Raw genomic sequence first — 17,451 nt, forward strand, 5'->3', positions numbered from 1 at the left:
ATTACTTTTGATTAATAAATTCTCACATATTTTACAAAAAAGTAATATATATAATATTATAATAAAAAATAAAATACTTAACACAACTTATCAGTCCAGTTATTTTAGGTATATTCTGATCTTTAGAGAGTTAGAAAAATCTGTTCAGAATTCATTTAGAACAGATTTTTCTAACTGTTTTTCTTGCATTAATAGTATAAGTTTTTAGTTTCATTGTTAAAGGAGCCAATTTTGTAAGAACCAAGGGTTTTGGCACCAACCATTGAATTTAAGAATATATTTGATGAAGATCATGTGTTAATCAACATAGTCAAGCAAAAAGATCATAGTGTCACATTGTATATCACTAAGGTCATATGATCATGATCGGTGTAATAAATTTAATAAATGATTCTCGATAATAAAACTGTGTAATAAATTTCATTCTTTCCATGGCTATGTTTAATGATTTCCTTAGTTTATTGTTTGCAATCTGTCTAATTGTATGGATAATTAAAAAAATACGGGGTATGTTTATTTATAGTTCAATAAACGTCGTCTTAACAATTTACTTAACGATTTTGAAATGCAGGCCAAACGCATCAACCAATTGCAAGAAATCGTAGAGGAAATAATGTAGCAAACGAAGGTCCTAGAGCTAGACTTAGGGCAGTAACTCCTGAAATGGTAGGTAATATTCTTTGTTGAACTTTTGTTGTTTTATAAATTATAATTATTACCTAAAATTAACCACAATCAAAAGGTTGAAACAGTATGTTCCATGTTCCCCAACATACCGCCCGCAGCGGTACAATATGATCTTCAGAAGACTGGTTCTGTTGAAGTTACCTGCGATAATGTTCTTCAGAACGGTGGACTTCCTTTGGTATTTAACTTGAATTTGTTTGATTAATGTATGATCAGTTTTAAGTATTATATTTATTTAACATCAATTTTATTTAACCTCGTGGTTTTTTGTTAAAGCCTCCACCTAATGTAGTAGCATCATTTACAATTCCTTCCACAACGCAAGCCTCTACGTCATCGACAGGAATAAGTACATCTTTAACACAACAATCTCTTATTGAAAAATATAAACTTCAAGATGCTGTAAAAAGAGGATTAATTCCACCCGAACCTCCGAAAAAATGGGAAGCTACAGCTGAAAAAAGACAAGAGTTATTGCAATGGAAAAAAGATGCGATGGTATTACAAGCAAGAGAGTACGTAGAATTTGTAATTTAGAGAAAAAGACTTTTTAAGTAGTGTCTATTATTCATAATCTCAATCTTATAATTGTTTTAGACGATATCTTGAGAAACAAAAAAAGAAACAGAAAGAGGAGATTGAAGCGAAAACAAAAAATAATTCAGATTTTAGCGCTTCATGTCAACCACAATCTATTAATCTTAATAATACTGATAAGGAAGAAGTAGTTACTCTTGAGCCCGAGGTAAAGCGTCGCCAAATACTACAAACGACAGAACGAAAATGGAAAAAAGATGTATAATATGGTATATATAACAAGGTAATAAAATTTTTAGAAAACTTGTTGAATCAGATATGATTTAGAATATTATTCCGGCATAATCATAGAAATTTTAATAATTTGTACAAAGAATGGTGGTTAGCTAATAAATTTCCACCTTCGAATCCAAAAAAAGAAAAATTTCTCCTGTATTTTTTATTTATCATTAATTCAAAACTAATTTTATTTTCTACTTAAGAATTTGATTAAGTAATTTGAATGCAGATTAAAAGGAAAAATATTAGTGAATTAAAAAACAAATTTTGTCAGCAATTTTTTTATGATGTCTGTTCAATGATCATTTGTTCGAATATATTAGTTAAATAAAGACGGAAAAAAAAGTACTTTTTTGTTCCACAAAAGTACAATTCGATCATATGACTTTCAGGATCAGTTTGTGAAATGTTGTACGAAATCGTCAAGTTTCGCTTTCAGTCAATTTTTGACCAATGCAACTGTTATGCATAATCCCAAGGAGTTACATAAACAAAGTTCATCAACTAAGTCATCAACATACAGTTCATCGTTACTCTTAATAAATCCCCCCACGGGACGAAAAGAGAGTTATAGCTTCATTTATATTCAAAAATTATTTTGTTTCTTTCACTTAGTCTTTTAGATTATCAGTTACAATGAATGGTTGGGAGAGCCTGTACTCTACAGCGACAGGCGACTATAACAACGGGAACTATAAGGTATGAGAAAATATTAAGGTAGTTTTGTTTTAAAAAACTTTTTTAATCAAATCAGCTACAATATTCTTAGTTTAAAAAGTGATCGTATAAACCGTCTTTTCAATATTTAGGACTCGTACATAAACTACTTAAAAGCAGCTAACGCGCTGTTGTATAAGCTTAATAATGAAGTTTCCTTCGCTAATAAAGGTATAACTCATTTTTTCTTTTGAGATGATAAGTAGTTTTTCAATATTGACGTTTACGTAACCTTTTTTTTTTTACCAGACGTTATAAAAACCAAACCACATAACGCTGCCCATCTGTTTACTCAACTCAAGTCATGTGTTCAGAAACTTGAGGATATCTTACAAAATAGGACGACGAATGGAACCACTTCTTCTCCACAGCCGTATAATACTTCTGATCTAGCCACTTCGATAATTACAGCTAATCCCACTCCCCAGCACTTACCACTTATTCCATTTTCTCCACTTACTCGACAGTCTATGCATCACGCTCATCAGCTCGCCACGGCTAATCAAAAAGTTTCTATTACTAAACAAAAGAGTTCAGACAACAACAATAAAGATGATCTTGCTATTCTTCGTAAATTAGACGAAGAAATCCGTTTTCATAGAAACAAGCTCGACCAAGTTAACAATCAGATTCAATCAATTGGTGAGGTTACTCTCCTTCATTGGGATGCCAACGATGTTTCTAAACAATTAACCATTATTGAAAGTGAATTATGCAAAAAAGTTGATTTCAAAAAAGATTTGACTTTAATAAAAGATAAAAGAACATCAAAAGCACAAGCATGCATGGATTTCCATCGTTACTTGACTAATAGTTTTACTCACCAGTTCATGATTTATGCTGATATGGCTCGAACTTCGGCTAATTCATCACGCGGTTCTCAACATCCTAAGGAAAATATTATTGCACATGCTGTTAAAATTGCACACACATTATTAAATGTCCATCGTAATTTTAACAGTTTCGCTGCGCTCGTGAAAGCTCTTACATCCCCTGAAGTACGTAGAATAAGAAGATTATGGGCTAATTTACAAAACCGAACCATCCATCAACAGATTAAAGAATTTTCATCAATTATTAAGAAAGAAGATAATGAGTACAAAGCGTATAAAGACATCCTCGCTCAAAAAATTGATACGTTTCGTGATGTACGGGGAATGGTTGTAATTCCTTGGATGCAATCCCATTACGAAGAGATCAAATCTATAACCCAATCTTACGCTAGTGGTAAATCGGGAGATAATAGTGGAGTTTTTCTTTCTGCACCAGGTCAACGTAAATTAGCGTCAACTTTCTCTCTTCTTGAACAGTGCCAATCTAATAACTGCGATGATGAAGGATGGCACTCCAATAATACTGATAGTACCCGCAAAGTTTCTTCAAATTCACATAAAACCCCGATTGGAACGGCTTTGGATTGCATGGGTAATGGAAATTTGGAATTGCATCATTGGCTTGTATCTCGTGTTTATTTGACCAAACAACAATTAATTGACGAAAGTATGGAGATTGAACCACTTGCAGATAATGAAGTGCCACTTTACGTTGAAAATGAATATGAAGAGGAGGAGGAAGAAGAATCTGATAATAATAGTGTTGGGCGCCTTGACATCGGTAGCGAAGATGGTGGAGATAATACTGAAGCTGGTACATCATCGAATCATGAAATGACCAACGGATCAAGATCTCAATCTAATAAACCCTCTCCTAATAAATTAGAAGAGCATAATAATAGTTTATTGTCTTCAAAATCTCTTCTTACAAACAAACATGAACGAAGTGAATCTGAATCCAAATCTATTATTAATGGTACATCTTCTACCTCCGTTTCATATGAAATTTCTAAATCCGAGGAACCTAAAATCAATGTAGAAGCTATAGATAATGGTTCAGTTGGTACAAATTCATTAACTAGCGTTGTAAATAGCACAATTGAAAACAGTTTCACAAGTAAAACGAAAGCAATTCCGATCCCACAACCACCGGGCCAGAAATCTCATCAACCTTCTCTATCGCCTTCTTCTATGTTAACAAATCTTAATCCTAACGCTCAACCTTTTGTTCCTCGTTCTAGCCTATCCAGTTCAGCACCAGGTCCCACTTATAATAACAATATTATGATTTCCATTAAAGACTTAACCGAAAGGGGTAAAACTATGAGCAATGCAAATATAAATACGGAAGATGATGAAAAATTTGTTTATCCAGTTAATCAAGTTAAAGACGAAGATGATGATGCTTTTATATATCCCGAGAACAATAACGCAGATGATGATGACAATGACATGGTCTTTGTTTATACCGAAGATAGTAGTAAAGAAGAAGAAAAATCAGATGCAAAGAATTCACAAGATGATAATGATGAAGGCGAAGGAACTAGTTTCGTTTACCCAGGAAATGACATAAATAGCTCCGATAATAATAATACAAACATTAATAAAAGTGAAGTTCCCAAAGTTGACAAACCATCAGACTCAATTAGTGTAATTAGTGTGAAACTTACAGAAGGAGTATTTACAAAGGTTTAAGGTTGATTCACTCCAATTATTTTTTCACCCTTTTTATTTCATAAATTTTTACATATTTTTTACATTCAAGACGCTTTCTGTTTGTCTTTTTGGGGACTTCCATGTATTTATTTATTGGATATTAAATTTTAGGAATATTTTTATTCAGTTTTTCGTATTTATTATATTTTATGGAAGTTTTTCTGAAAATGATTTATTTATACATTTCGATATGCGAGGGTATTCTTTTTTTTGAACTCATTTTCGAATGATACAACCGATTTTCATTATTATTTTAATAATGTATTTCGATTTTAAAGATATGCCTTGCTTTTTTTATTATATTACATTATCACATAGAAATATTATTTTTGAGTATTGAAATTCGAATTATGTATTTATATTGATTTGTATAATCTTTTGTGAAATAAATAAAATAAATGTTAAATGATTGTATGATCGGATGATCATTACATCAACCAATTATGATTGGATAAAATAATATCTTGCAAAAAAAAAAAAAAAAAATTTAAGGATCACATAGTATTTAAAGTTCTCTCTTTTCCACGAAATTGACAATGTCCACCGGGTTGTAAGTATATGAAGCTAAACCATTTCATTTATCTAACATTGAGTAATGTACTCTCATATTATAATGTTTTAGAACTGTGCCCACTGCTGAGCAGATCCGTGTCCCTGAGACCCTCTTAAAGAAGAGGAAAAACCAAGATAAGATTACTGCGGAGAAAGCTGCTGCTCTCGCAGAGAAGCGTAAGGTATATGAGCATTATCATTTCTTATTTACTAATTCCTTTATCCAAATTTTCATGTCAAAAATGAAACTTGAACGAAAAATATGATAGTGGGAACAATAATATTTTTATTGGAGAATTAGTTTATATGATGATAAAGGGATATCCCATAAATGATTCTAGCTTCGGCAATGTTGAACTTACAAAATACCATCTTTCGGGACTGATAAACGACAATTTTCCAACGAATGTTATAATTTTTAATTAGATAATATTACTATTTAAATAAATACATTTATTATGATCAAAATTATTCAATTAGGCAGCCAAAGAGACCCGTAGAAAAATCTTCAAACGTGCTGAAAGATACATTAAGGAATATCGTGCTGCAGAGCGTCAAGAAATCCGATTGCGTCGTCAAGCAAAGGCATGTGGTAATTTCTATGTTCCGGCTCAACCAAAGTTGGCCTTTGTTGTTCGTATCAAAGGGTAATTATCACACAAAATGGAAGTCGCGGTTTATTTTTTTATGATTTATAATTTTTTTTTTATAAAAAAAAAACTTAGTATCAATCACATACCACCTAAGCCACGCAAGATTCTTCAACTTTTGCGCCTCCTTCAAATTAATAATGGAGTTTTTGTTAAATTAACTAAGGCAACCAAGCAAATGCTTCAATTGGTTACACCCTATGTTGCATATGGTGAGCCCAATTTGAAGTGAGTATATAATTTTTACGCATCTTTCTTATTAAGTGACGTTTTCGTCTTAACTAAGTTTTTTGTTTAAAGATCAGTTCGAGAACTCATCTACAAACGTGGATACGTAAAAGTAAACAGGCAGCGCATTCCTATAACCGACAACGCTATCATTGAACAGAATCTTGGAAAATTTGGTATTATTTGTGTTGAAGATTTGGTTCATGAGATTTTCACAGTTGGGCCAAATGTGAGTATGATTCGTAAAAATTATTTTGCGTAATTAATCTTGAACATATAACCATTTATTTATTAATTCATCGTTTATTAATCTATCAATCAAATTAATAGTTCAAACAGGCCAATAACTTTCTTTGGCCATTTAAGCTTTCCAATCCTAATGGTGGTTGGCATACTAGGAAGTTTAGACATTATGTTGAAGGCGGTGATTTTGGTGATCGTGAAGATCGTATTAATGAATTAATCCGTAAAATGAATTAGGACTTTTTAATTCTCTGACGAAAACAGAATAAAATATAATTACTATTGAATAAATATTTTTTTTATCACACGTGAAAATTTAAAATTCATCGGCATAAATAACGGAATTACTCGGGATAATTAATTGTCCCACGTACTCACGTAGTTGAACGCTACATGCACATTGATATATTGATATTAGTTGATTCGAATTTTTAATTCGTCACACATCAGAAAAAAAAATTTTTATATAAAAATAGGCAATTTGAGATCATTTTTTTTTTTTATTATTTCTGGCGACATGGAAAAGAAAAGGATCGAGTTATATACTCCAAAGTACTATTATACGTGTGCTATTGCAGGTGTATTAGCATGTGGGTTAACTCACACATTTGTGACACCTCTTGACCTTGTAAAGTGCCGTAGACAGGTATAACCGTTTTCGAAACCCAATGTCAAGATTAAAAATATTACCTTAGAATAAACAAGAGAGATTTTTTTTAAAAAAAAATTTCTGCTTAATTATACATGATAAATCTGCAAAGCAAATTTTTCTTGGATATTGAAATAATTTATTTGAAAGAATACTTTGATTTTAGGTCGACGCCAAACTTTATAAGGGTAATTTCGATGGATGGTCAAAGATCTATCGTGCCGAAGGATTTAGAGGATTATACACTGGTTGGGGACCTACTTTCATTGGATACTCCTTCCAGGGTGCCGCAAAATATGGTTTCTATGAATTATTTAAAAAAAAATATACTGATCTTGTCGGCGAAGAAACTGCTCACAAATACCGTACGACTGTTTATTTGGCCGCCAGTGCAAGGTAAACAAATTCATCCATATTTATTTTCAATCACGTGCTAACTTTATTTATTTATTTAAAAGTGCCGAAGTTCTTGCCGATATTGCTTTGTGTCCATGGGAAGCATTGAAAGTGAGAATGCAAACAAGTACCGTACCATTTGCTAAAACTACATTTGAAGGTTTTAATAAAATTAAGAGTCAAGAAGGGTTAAGTGGGCAAGTATTGTTATTTCATCTCATTTTTTAAATGTAACCTTTTTAATTAAGAAAATGTATAAATATCTTTTTTTTTGACAGCTTTTACAAGGGACTTACTCCTCTTTGGGGTCGACAAGTTCCTTACACTATGATGAAATTCGCTAGTTTCGAAAGAACTGTCGGTATGTATAAATTGGAATACCATTTAATCATTTTAATAAGAAACCTGTTATAATTATAAATCAATTCAATTGATACTAATCATAATTTTATTATTCAGAATTTATTTATGCTTCTCTCGGAAAACCAAAACAAGACTATAATAAACTTGAACAATTAGGCGTTTCTTTTCTTGGTGGATACATCGCTGGTGTATTTTGCGCAATTGTCAGTCACCCTGCAGACACCTTGGTTTCTAAGGTAATATTGGCAATGATTAATTAATCAATATGCAAGTAAAACTGTCTTATTGATTTGTTTTTGTGTTATTAGCTTAATAATGTAAAGAAAGCTGAAGGTGAATCAACTCTTGCACTTTCTCTACGTCTTACGAAAGAACTTGGATTCACTGGGATGTGGCGAGGACTCGGCACTCGTGTTATTATGATTGGTACATTAACTGCTCTACAATGGCTTATTTATGATTATGTTAAAGTTGCAACCGGGTTACCAACAACCGGCTCTAGTGGTGGTCAAGAGAAAAAATAAGCGGAAATTGAAACACGTTTATCACTATACTATTACTAATGAAAAAAGGACAGTCTATTTATTTTCAAGTCGGTTAAAAGAGTTAGTATTTTACAATCTTTAGATTGGATTTTCAAGATGACGTTGAACAGTTATTCAATTCCGAATTTTCTCTTTTATCATCAATCTTTTCTTTAGCAAAAAAATAAAAATAAAAATAAAAAAAAATTATAGAACCTTTATTTATTATCTATAAAAAATGTAATATGTTGTCGTTAAACTGAAACATATTGTTACAGTTTAAGTGTTCGATCAAAATTTTCAAAATCACGTAGCCATCACAACTAAAAATACGTAGATGATCAATACGTTAAAGTTTACTTAAAAATCAAAAATCGATTTTATGTACATATTTGATTGTCAATCATTTGTCTATTTATTGTATAGTATCTTTACACCAAACAATAATGATTATTGAATATCGATATTTGTTAATACTCACTCAGCATGTCTAAGACTTTGTTCTAATATAGTGAAAATTCTACATGAAAGTATCGAAAAACTCTTTATTATTTACTTAAAAAAAAAAAAAAAAACAAAAAGTGATTACATAAAATATTAAAAAAAAATTTAAAAAATTTAAAATCAAGAAAAATGAATATGAAAAAGAAACTTTAAGATTTACCGCCGCGCTTGCGACGTGTAGTTGAGGAGGTGGTTTTAGACCCTTGTGCAGGTGTTACGCTTCCATTGGCTGAACTTCGTTTGGTCCTTTGCCGCTTAGTTGTGGTTCCAGTCACGGCCTCATCTTGTTCGGTTGATGCTTCTGGGTCGTCAGGTGGGGTAAAAACAGAACCATCTTGACCGGGCTCTGTAGTAGTTTGATTTTTCTTAGATGAAGCACGTGTTCGTTTAACATTTGATGCTTCTTCGTCTTGCTTTTCACCACCTCTGGGCTCAGGAGAACGACGCTTCTTCGATAGAGAAGTGGTAGCCTTATCACTTGATACGGTCTGTGTAAAAGTAGTCGAATCCGTTGGGAACGTACTAATAATGGAGTCCAGCATAGTAGTATCGGTTTCGGATGGCGGTACAGAAATAGGTAAAACTTGGCCACCTAAAGCTGTAGAATCAACTTGAGACATATGCAATTGAGAAGCAAAATGGCTTTTTGTGCCAGTTTGTACTTGCTTGGAAACAAAAGGATGTGATGTATGAACTTGTTTGGAAGATGATGCTGCACCTGAAGCATTAGGATCCCCATTGTCTTCGTTCGAAGAAGTTTCAGGAGGCGACTCAACTTGACCATGTGTAGCTCGGTAAGCACGGAGTTCTTCGTCATATCGTTCTTTGTCAGCAAAATAACGATCCTCATAAACCTATGGTAAAAATAGAAATCATATTTATAGATGAACATAAAATAAAGAAACGCGATAATTCTAATTTGTTTATGCACTTTGATAGTACCTTTTTTTCTTCCCTAGATAAAGCCTTCCATTTTTGCCCAATGAGTGTGACGATTTCTTTTTGATTGGCTTGGGGGTTAGCTGCTTTTGTATCGGCGCGAATTTCGTTGCTAAAGAGAATATAAGCAGTATTTGGTCTCTTGGGGGCATTTGGATCTTTAATCTGAGGTTTTTTGAATTTTCTTTGGCTCCCAATAGATTGACTTGATACGCCCAAATCACCAGGGATAATTCCGACATCTCTTGGAATAAGTGCCTGAAACTCGTCACAGGCTTTTGCTGCATATCTTAAAGCTTGAGCTATTTGCTCATAAGCGTAGACAAGCTGAATAAAACAATACAACAGATGTAAATTCAATTACAAATATTAAATTGCAGCAATTATATCACTTTCGAAGACTTACATTATCTCTTTTGGCATTGAGTTGTGCTAAAAGTTCGGGGTCAATAGTATCAACAACGTTAGGAGATTGAACAGTCTGAGGAGTTGGACGCGTGTCACTAGGCATATCGTTCTTGACGGATGAAGTTAAATTAATGCAAGTATGTAATTGATAGGTAAAATGTATAAAAATTCTTCGAGAAGAAAATAAAAGATTTATGTAAGGATGATGCTCCAAAATGTTTATAATAAATGATAGCAATTAATAACATTATAGCAGGCCATAAGAGAGGAACGAAAGTGATGAAGAAAGGAACGTGAAATTATATATTATATATAAATAATTAATATTTTTATTTTTATTTCCAAAGAAACGAATTAGCGTATAGAACTTTCTTTGAAAACCCTGTTTATTTTAAATATTATAACAAGAAGCTTACCTTTTTGTACGATGGAGTACACAAAAAAGTCCAGTAAATTCAGTCTCCTTTTAATAAGATTTATTAAATTTATTAAGAATAGCACGACGCGAATGAAAGTAGTTTTTGTTGGCGCAACAAAATAAAACAGTATTGGCTTTATTTCTTCAGTGTCAAACTCTGGTAAACTCTGCTGAGAGTCAAAGTTTTATGGTAAGTGTAGGAGAAAACTAAAAATGAGGGATCATGTAACAAATTAGGGTTACGAAATTCAGAATGTTTGGGCAGTTGGGCTGAGTTTTTCGGCTGGCTAGTTTATTTTGGCCAATAAAATTTTTTGTAATCTCTATAAACAAATCACGTGGTAAAGTTATTTGTGATCTAATTATACTTATTATATATTGACTTTGATTCGCAATTTTTTGTAATTTATTTATCAACATGTCGGAAACTTGTAAAAGTACAAATGAGGAATTATTTCAATCAAATAAAACTAAACAACACGAATCGATTATGCAAAATGAAAGGGATTTCCTTCCTAAATTTTTAGCAGTGCAACATGAAAACTTTCATTCAGAAACTTTTGAAAATAGTGTTCTTGACGAAAATAATAATAATGTTTCGAAAGAGAATAGTGTAAAATCATTACAATCTAATAACGTATCAATAGATTATGTTTTAACTCATTTTAAAGCAATGGAAAAAATGGAAGCCAATGAAACGTTGAATGATAATTTTACTCAACTTAATTTCAATATTATAAGTGCTGAGCCTTTCAAAAGTAATCATACACAATCGAAAAATGAACGTTCAGACATTTCTCGTTGTTATGATAATAATTCTTTGAGATCAGCGCCCACTTCATTTATCATGAATGTTGTGGATGATCGTTCTTCGCGCTCATCGGTTGATTCACGCGTCTCCACTCCTTCATGGACTGTCGGATCAAATTTAAACTTTCCGATAGACTCTGATAATCGAACATTCAAACAGGCAAAAATTATTAAATCGTGTGGAAAAAATAACGGGAATAATCATAAAGTGACATTTATAGGTGATTTAAATCATGAAAGAGCTCCAGAAGAGCAAATGCAAACAGTTCAGTTTGACGAAAAAGAACTCGATTTTAAGAATAAAAATGGCGAAAAGGTAGAAATTTATGGTATTCTTTTTTGCGAACAAATTCTAAATACCTTTTAATAGGTTATTATGGCGGTAAATCATAGAAATCGTAAATTGGGGTGTGCTTATTATAATTTGGAAACTTCCAAATTATATCTTATGGAAGATATCGATGAAACATTTCCATACGATTTATTAAATTTATGTAATATATAAATTGTTTTATTATTACATACATATATAAATTATTAATATAAATTATTATATTTTATAGTACGTTATCAAATTCTACCCACAGTTATTATAGCAAATTCTAATGCAGATGATGATTTTATCGAAATTCTAAAAATGCAAGGTTTTAATAAATTTACTACAAATGTTACTTCACCATATTATTTGCTTAAAATTTGAACAATATATCAGATGATTCTATTTCCGTTGAACCTGAGCTTATCATTCGACCAAGTACTGAATTCTTATATACTTCAGCGAAGATGAGACTGCTCTCGGTTCGTTTTGGAGAATATAACCACGTGACTTCAAACCTTGAATCAAGCAAGAGGGAAACATATTTACAATTATCATGTGTTGTGAATATGGAAAGCGTTGAAACTGTAAGAAAAAAATCTATCCATTCTCTTAACAATTAAAAATTAAATATAAAGTAACATTCATTTATAAAGATATGTTGTGCTGGCGCGTTAATAAGTTATATTTCAAGAGCCAAAATAACAGAAGGAATTCCTGAAGATCAACCTTTAGATATTTCAGAAATTGAGCAATTCTCTTTGTATGAAACAATTTTTTTAGTCGCATGTTATTTACTATTTACTTATAACTTGATCTGAACAATTTGAACAGAAAGAGATTCTTACATATAAATTCAGACGCGTTATGGTATTTTATATTTTTTTCGATTTGCAATACAGTATATACAATATTGAATAAACATTAAAAAAATTCGCCAAAATTTTAGTTCGCTTCAAATCTTTGAAGATGAATCGCATCCGAACATGCATATGCGAGCCAGAAGCAAAGAAGGATTATCTCTTTTTGGTACGAAACCATATTTTTTAATTATTTAAAATCAATATCTAAGATATTGAAATTTTATAAAGGTATCCTCAATAATACGCGAACTACATCTGGAAAACAACTACTTAAGCAATGGTTTCTTCGACCTACTCTCGATTTAGATATTATTGACGAGAGACATCGTACTATCGAATGTTTTCTACAAACAGATAATTTGGAAAATTCCGAACAGTTGGTTTCTTGCCTTAAAAACATAAAGAACATCCCAAAAATTATAGATAATATGAAAGGAAATTTGAATATTAAAGATTGGCAATCTTTGTTACAGGTTTAACGTTAAATTTCCCTTGTTTAAATAGTAAAATTTTCGATCACTAACAATAAATACACAATAGTTTGCCTTTTATTGCCTGAAAATACGCAATATCGTACGTGAATTAAATCATAGTGAAAATATACAAATTTTTACTAAGGTACGTATGTACGCTATAAAATGTTATTCGTGATACTTTGTTAAATTTTCGTTCTTTGAAAAACAGATTAAAGAAACATTCATAGTGGCCGATTTGAAAGATATTGGATCTTATATAAATGTGGTAAATTCGATGATCGTTTGTTTAAAATACTGTACTTTAACAGAAATAAATAAATATACATTCGTAAAAAAGATTGATTTTGACGAGAGTGTCAAAGAAAATAGAATCGTAGTCAAGTCTCATATTGATGAGGTAATCTAAAAATTGAATTCTATTTGTGTCGTAACTAATATCCTTATTCAAATATGAATTAGGAACTTGATCATATGAAAAGAACTTATGATGGATTAGACGATTTTTTGGTAAAAAAAAATTTATAAAAGCAGCATTAATACAACGATCATTATTCGAGTATTTGAACTTCTAAACAAATTATCGATTAGTCCGAAGTTGCGCGCGAAATTAGCACAACTATACCTTCTGAATTTGCTTTAACGCTGAATGTAATATATTTCCCCCAATTGGGATATCTCATTACGGTCCCATTGAAACCAGAATGGAAAAAAGAAGATGATTTTAAAATTGATGGGCTATATTATCAAGTAAAATCAGATTAATCAGATTACTAACTATTTTTATGTAAGGAACAGACAATTATTATGACTTCATTTTTCCTTTATAGTTCAGCACTGCAACTACAGTTTATTACAAAAATGACAGAATGAAAGGTGAATAATTATCATAAGTGTTATGAGCGAAGAGAATTAATTGCTTAAAAAAGCGTTATATTGTATTAGAACTCGACGAGTATTTAGGAGATATACACGGACTTATTGTTGGTAAATTTCGTATAAATTTTTTTTCTAATACCTAATGGGCTAATAGTAATTTGAAGTATTTTAAAAATAGATCGAGAAATTGAAATAATGCAAAAACTTCAAGATCATATATTAGAGTATGCCTCGCTATTATTAAATGCTACAGCAGCTTGTGCGGAACTTGACTGGTAGGAATAATGCTAAACTAAATTAACATGGCAGACACAGTTAATAACATATAATATGATTAGTTTACTTTCTTTAGCGGAATCTGCAAGAAAATTCAAATATTGTCGGCCCCACTTAGTAAACGAAAACATTCTAGAAATTGTGAAAGGGAGGTAGGCAGAAAAGAATCAGATGCTACACTACAATTATTCTATTGAATAATACATATTGTATTTTACAAGGCATCCTTTACAAGAACTTTGTGTCGATATTTTTGTTGCCAATGACATAAAAATTGCTGGTGGAAATGGCATTATAACTAATGAAAATGTAGATAATGATAGCGCGACAAGTTCAGCATATAAAAGTATAATGCTGCTTAGCGGCGCCAATTATTCTGGTAAAAGCGTATATTTGAAACAAGTTGCACTAATTACTTACATGGCACATATCGGAAGGTAATAAGCTCAAAAAAACTATACAAATGAAAGGAAAAAAATAAATTAAATCCGTTTTACTTGAAAGCTTCGTACCAGCTGATTCAGCTACTATTGGCCTAACTGATAAAATTTTTACTCGTGTGCAAACAAGAGAAACTGTATCCAAGGTAAAATTACAAATATAGCAATAATAAAATGTTGCGACACCATATTCACAAATTCTTCAAAGATTCAAAGTGCGTTTATGATAGACTTGCAACAAATATCAATCGCGCTTCGTAACTCTACGTCGAGATCGTTATTAATATTCGATGAATTTGGAAAAGGAACCGGCTCGACAGGTAATTTTCCATAATGATAATTATAAATAACCAATATAATTCTGTAACTTAAACGTTTATTTAGATGGAGCAGGTTTGTTTTGTGGAGTAATAGAACATCTGTTAAAACGTGGAAGAGATTGTCCGAAAGTTATTGCCGCAACGCATTTTCATGGTAAATTTCCATTTTTTTTATTAAATTAGTAAATCCAATTATTTACACGAATTTACAATGCTAGAAATTTTCGAAAACAATCTTCTCCCTCAAGCATTGCCTATTTCATTGGCCACAATGGAAATCATGAGGGATGACGAGAAAGAAGAATTGGCCTTTCTATATCGGTACGAAATATCGAGATTATTAAATAAATTTGACTATAATAATGCTTTTTCGTATTAAGTCTTGTGCCAGGCCGCAGCACTACTTCTTGGGGAACATTTTGTGCAGCCTTTGCAGGAATGCCCTCTCATATAGTTAAAAGAGGTAAAAAATTGTTAATATAAATTACATCAATGTACTGTATATCTTAGCCCTTCTTTTTTTTAAAAAATAATAATAATAATAAAGCATCACATTTATCACAACTTTTTGCTCGATACGAATCTATCCCACCATCTTTCGGTGATGACCATGAACGTCGAACATATGCTACTTGTGAACAAGTAGCAAGAAGATTCGTTCATTTAGATTTCAATGGCCAAGATTCAGGATTAGAAAATTTCTTAGAATGGGTAAGCCGAGAATGTGAATAACATACTTTAGTACTAATTAAAGATAAAATAAAATATAAAATAACCTCCAAAAATGCTTAAATAAATTTTATTTAAATAATATATATATATCGCTTAATTTTTGCAAATCACGTGATTTAGGTCGATTTTAAAAAATTGTTTTATCGAAGCAAATTTTTGAAATTTTTGCTTAGTAATACATTGCAATACAGTTGATTAGCAATACTTATCAATAAAATCATATCAGATTCGAAATCGTAATCATTTTCCTATGTATTTATCTGCACTAAGAAACTTGGTATCTATCGTTGGTTTAAAAAGCAAAGGAAAAATTACTATTAAACCGTCTCCTTCTGGTACTTACCCGTCTGCCACCAGGTGTAATAACATTTAACTTAAAATACTTTTGCTTGGTTTAATCATAACTTCTAACTCTTTCTTCACGTGCCTTTTTCATCACATGGATAATCTCTTTATTTCTCTTTTCTTAACAAACTTATCATTGTTTCACTAAGAAACCTTCATTACTCCTTTTATTCTTTTGACAAATCTCCTTTTTATAACCAAAATGCAAGAGTTTCCCTTTCTTTAATATACTTTCAATTCACTCATCTTTAATGTTAATATTAATTAAAATATAAATATAAATTTAATGAACTGAACTTTAATAATCTGGACTTTTATTTAAAGATAATTTCTGTTTTACATTTTCAAAAGGGTAATATCAAACCTAAGTCCAAAATCCATCCTATTTATACATTTTAAAATTATACTAATCAATAAACTATTATTTTTGCTTGGTTTTCTATCATTACCTTTTGCTACCCAATCTCCTATAACTCCACATTCATATAATTTTGTTTTTACATCTTCATTTAATTTACATAATATAAGAATGATAAAAGAAATAATTTCTAAAGGCAAAATAGTGGCAAAATAATAAAAGAAATATTTTTTATAACTAAAATTATACTTCCCAGTAAAATTAAAAAGTTATTGTTAAAATATTATATTATAAGCAAAATCAATCAATTATGTCAGCCATAATTATTATTAATAAATATATGAATTATAGCATGTTAGGATCCCAAATAATACTAATATAACTCATAAATAAACTTTAAGTACTGAAGTAAAAATACATTTTATGACAATAATGAAGCTAGAAATGCGATTTTACTATCATTAGAATCCTCTTATCAAGACAAATCTAATGATATAAATTCTATTAAAATCGAATCACTGGTTGTATTAAAAACATGGATATATAGGATAATGAAATTTTGAAAATACCCCTGTAATACACAACTTTTGAAAAATTTTAATATTAGCAAACTCAAATGTGAGTTGTATTAGTATTGTTCAGAGTCCTGTTATGTCATTATATTATGTCTGTAATAATTCAATGCTGATGAGTATAACTAAAATAATAAAAGAAATAGTTTTAAATTAATTACTAATTATTTATTATATTAAGACAATATATGTAATTATATTATTAATCAAATTACTAAAAATAATTTTCCTATCAATTAAATGCAGTATTAGACAAGAACTCAAATAATACTGAGTACAACTTACATTTGAGTTTGCTTAGAGTTTATATTGAAATTTTTAAAAGTTATGTATTATAGAGGTAATTTCAAAATTTCATTATCTTATATACAGTATCTTTATTTTAACATAACCAGTGATTCAATTTTAATAAAATTATATATAT

The 17,451-nt window shown here is 30.7% G+C and overlaps 6 protein-coding genes across 7 annotated transcripts; 5 read left to right on the forward strand and 1 right to left on the reverse strand.

The window, feature by feature from the left end:
* The first annotated feature begins 396 nt into the window (after positions 1-396).
* Positions 397-1,778, forward strand: OCT59_006225 (uncharacterized protein). The gene is made up of 5 exons (XM_025320699.2): positions 397-507; positions 572-666; positions 743-865; positions 964-1,202; positions 1,285-1,778. Exons 1-5 carry the CDS (start codon positions 432-434, stop codon positions 1,487-1,489), a joined length of 738 nt encoding a protein of 245 aa, XP_025170803.1. The 5' UTR covers positions 397-431; the 3' UTR covers positions 1,490-1,778.
* Positions 1,779-2,139: 361 nt separating this feature from the next.
* Positions 2,140-5,222, forward strand: OCT59_006226 (uncharacterized protein; the record flags this gene model as incomplete). The annotated part of the gene is made up of 3 exons (XM_025320698.2): positions 2,140-2,202; positions 2,313-2,391; positions 2,470-5,222. 3 exons carry the CDS (start codon positions 2,140-2,142, stop codon positions 4,746-4,748), a joined length of 2,421 nt encoding a protein of 806 aa, XP_025170802.1. The 3' UTR covers positions 4,749-5,222.
* A 47-nt stretch (positions 5,223-5,269) lies between these two features.
* On the forward strand, positions 5,270-6,767 carry OCT59_006227 (60S ribosomal protein uL30). The gene is made up of 6 exons (XM_025320697.2): positions 5,270-5,319; positions 5,392-5,503; positions 5,802-5,968; positions 6,047-6,199; positions 6,272-6,428; positions 6,530-6,767. Exons 1-6 carry the CDS (start codon positions 5,306-5,308, stop codon positions 6,677-6,679), a joined length of 753 nt encoding a protein of 250 aa, XP_025170801.2. The 5' UTR covers positions 5,270-5,305; the 3' UTR covers positions 6,680-6,767.
* Positions 6,768-6,947: 180 nt separating this feature from the next.
* OCT59_006228 (uncharacterized protein) lies at positions 6,948-8,602 on the forward strand. Its single transcript, XM_025320696.2, has 6 exons — positions 6,948-7,088; positions 7,258-7,487; positions 7,550-7,684; positions 7,766-7,848; positions 7,947-8,086; positions 8,159-8,602. Exons 1-6 carry the CDS (start codon positions 6,960-6,962, stop codon positions 8,372-8,374), a joined length of 933 nt encoding a protein of 310 aa, XP_025170800.1. The 5' UTR covers positions 6,948-6,959; the 3' UTR covers positions 8,375-8,602.
* Positions 8,603-8,768: 166 nt separating this feature from the next.
* OCT59_006229 (uncharacterized protein) lies at positions 8,769-11,063 on the reverse strand (the record flags this gene model as incomplete). Of its 2 annotated transcripts, XM_066141124.1 has the most annotated exons (6): positions 8,881-8,929; positions 9,039-9,732; positions 9,821-10,144; positions 10,224-10,395; positions 10,642-10,688; positions 10,887-11,063. In XM_066141124.1, 6 exons carry the CDS (start codon positions 11,061-11,063, stop codon positions 8,895-8,897), a joined length of 1,449 nt encoding a protein of 482 aa, XP_065997947.1. In that variant the 3' UTR covers positions 8,881-8,894. The 2 variants fall into 2 exon arrangements, with proteins under 2 accessions (XP_065997946.1, XP_065997947.1); XM_066141123.1 differs by lacking the exon at positions 10,887-11,063 and having other exon boundaries at positions 8,769-9,476; positions 9,597-9,732; positions 10,224-10,334; positions 10,642-10,814.
* A 70-nt stretch (positions 11,064-11,133) lies between these two features.
* Positions 11,134-15,752, forward strand: OCT59_006230 (uncharacterized protein; the record flags this gene model as incomplete). Its single annotated transcript, XM_066141125.1, has 24 exons — positions 11,134-11,769; positions 11,824-11,947; positions 12,017-12,097; positions 12,166-12,356; positions 12,426-12,532; positions 12,604-12,639; positions 12,719-12,798; positions 12,861-13,105; positions 13,173-13,250; positions 13,317-13,373; positions 13,446-13,505; positions 13,568-13,615; positions 13,697-13,855; positions 13,936-13,981; positions 14,051-14,092; positions 14,163-14,259; positions 14,323-14,412; positions 14,482-14,697; positions 14,765-14,846; positions 14,909-15,020; positions 15,085-15,174; positions 15,239-15,341; positions 15,401-15,483; positions 15,568-15,752. The coding sequence occupies 24 exons, from the start codon at positions 11,134-11,136 to the stop codon at positions 15,750-15,752; spliced, it is 3,048 nt and encodes a 1,015-aa protein (XP_065997948.1).
* Between the last annotated feature and the right edge of the window lie 1,699 nt (positions 15,753-17,451).

The sequence above is a fragment of the Rhizophagus irregularis genome, chromosome 14 (genome assembly GCF_026210795.1).
Source record: "Rhizophagus irregularis chromosome 14, complete sequence".
NCBI classification, from domain to species: Eukaryota; Fungi; Glomeromycota; class Glomeromycetes; order Glomerales; family Glomeraceae; genus Rhizophagus; species Rhizophagus irregularis.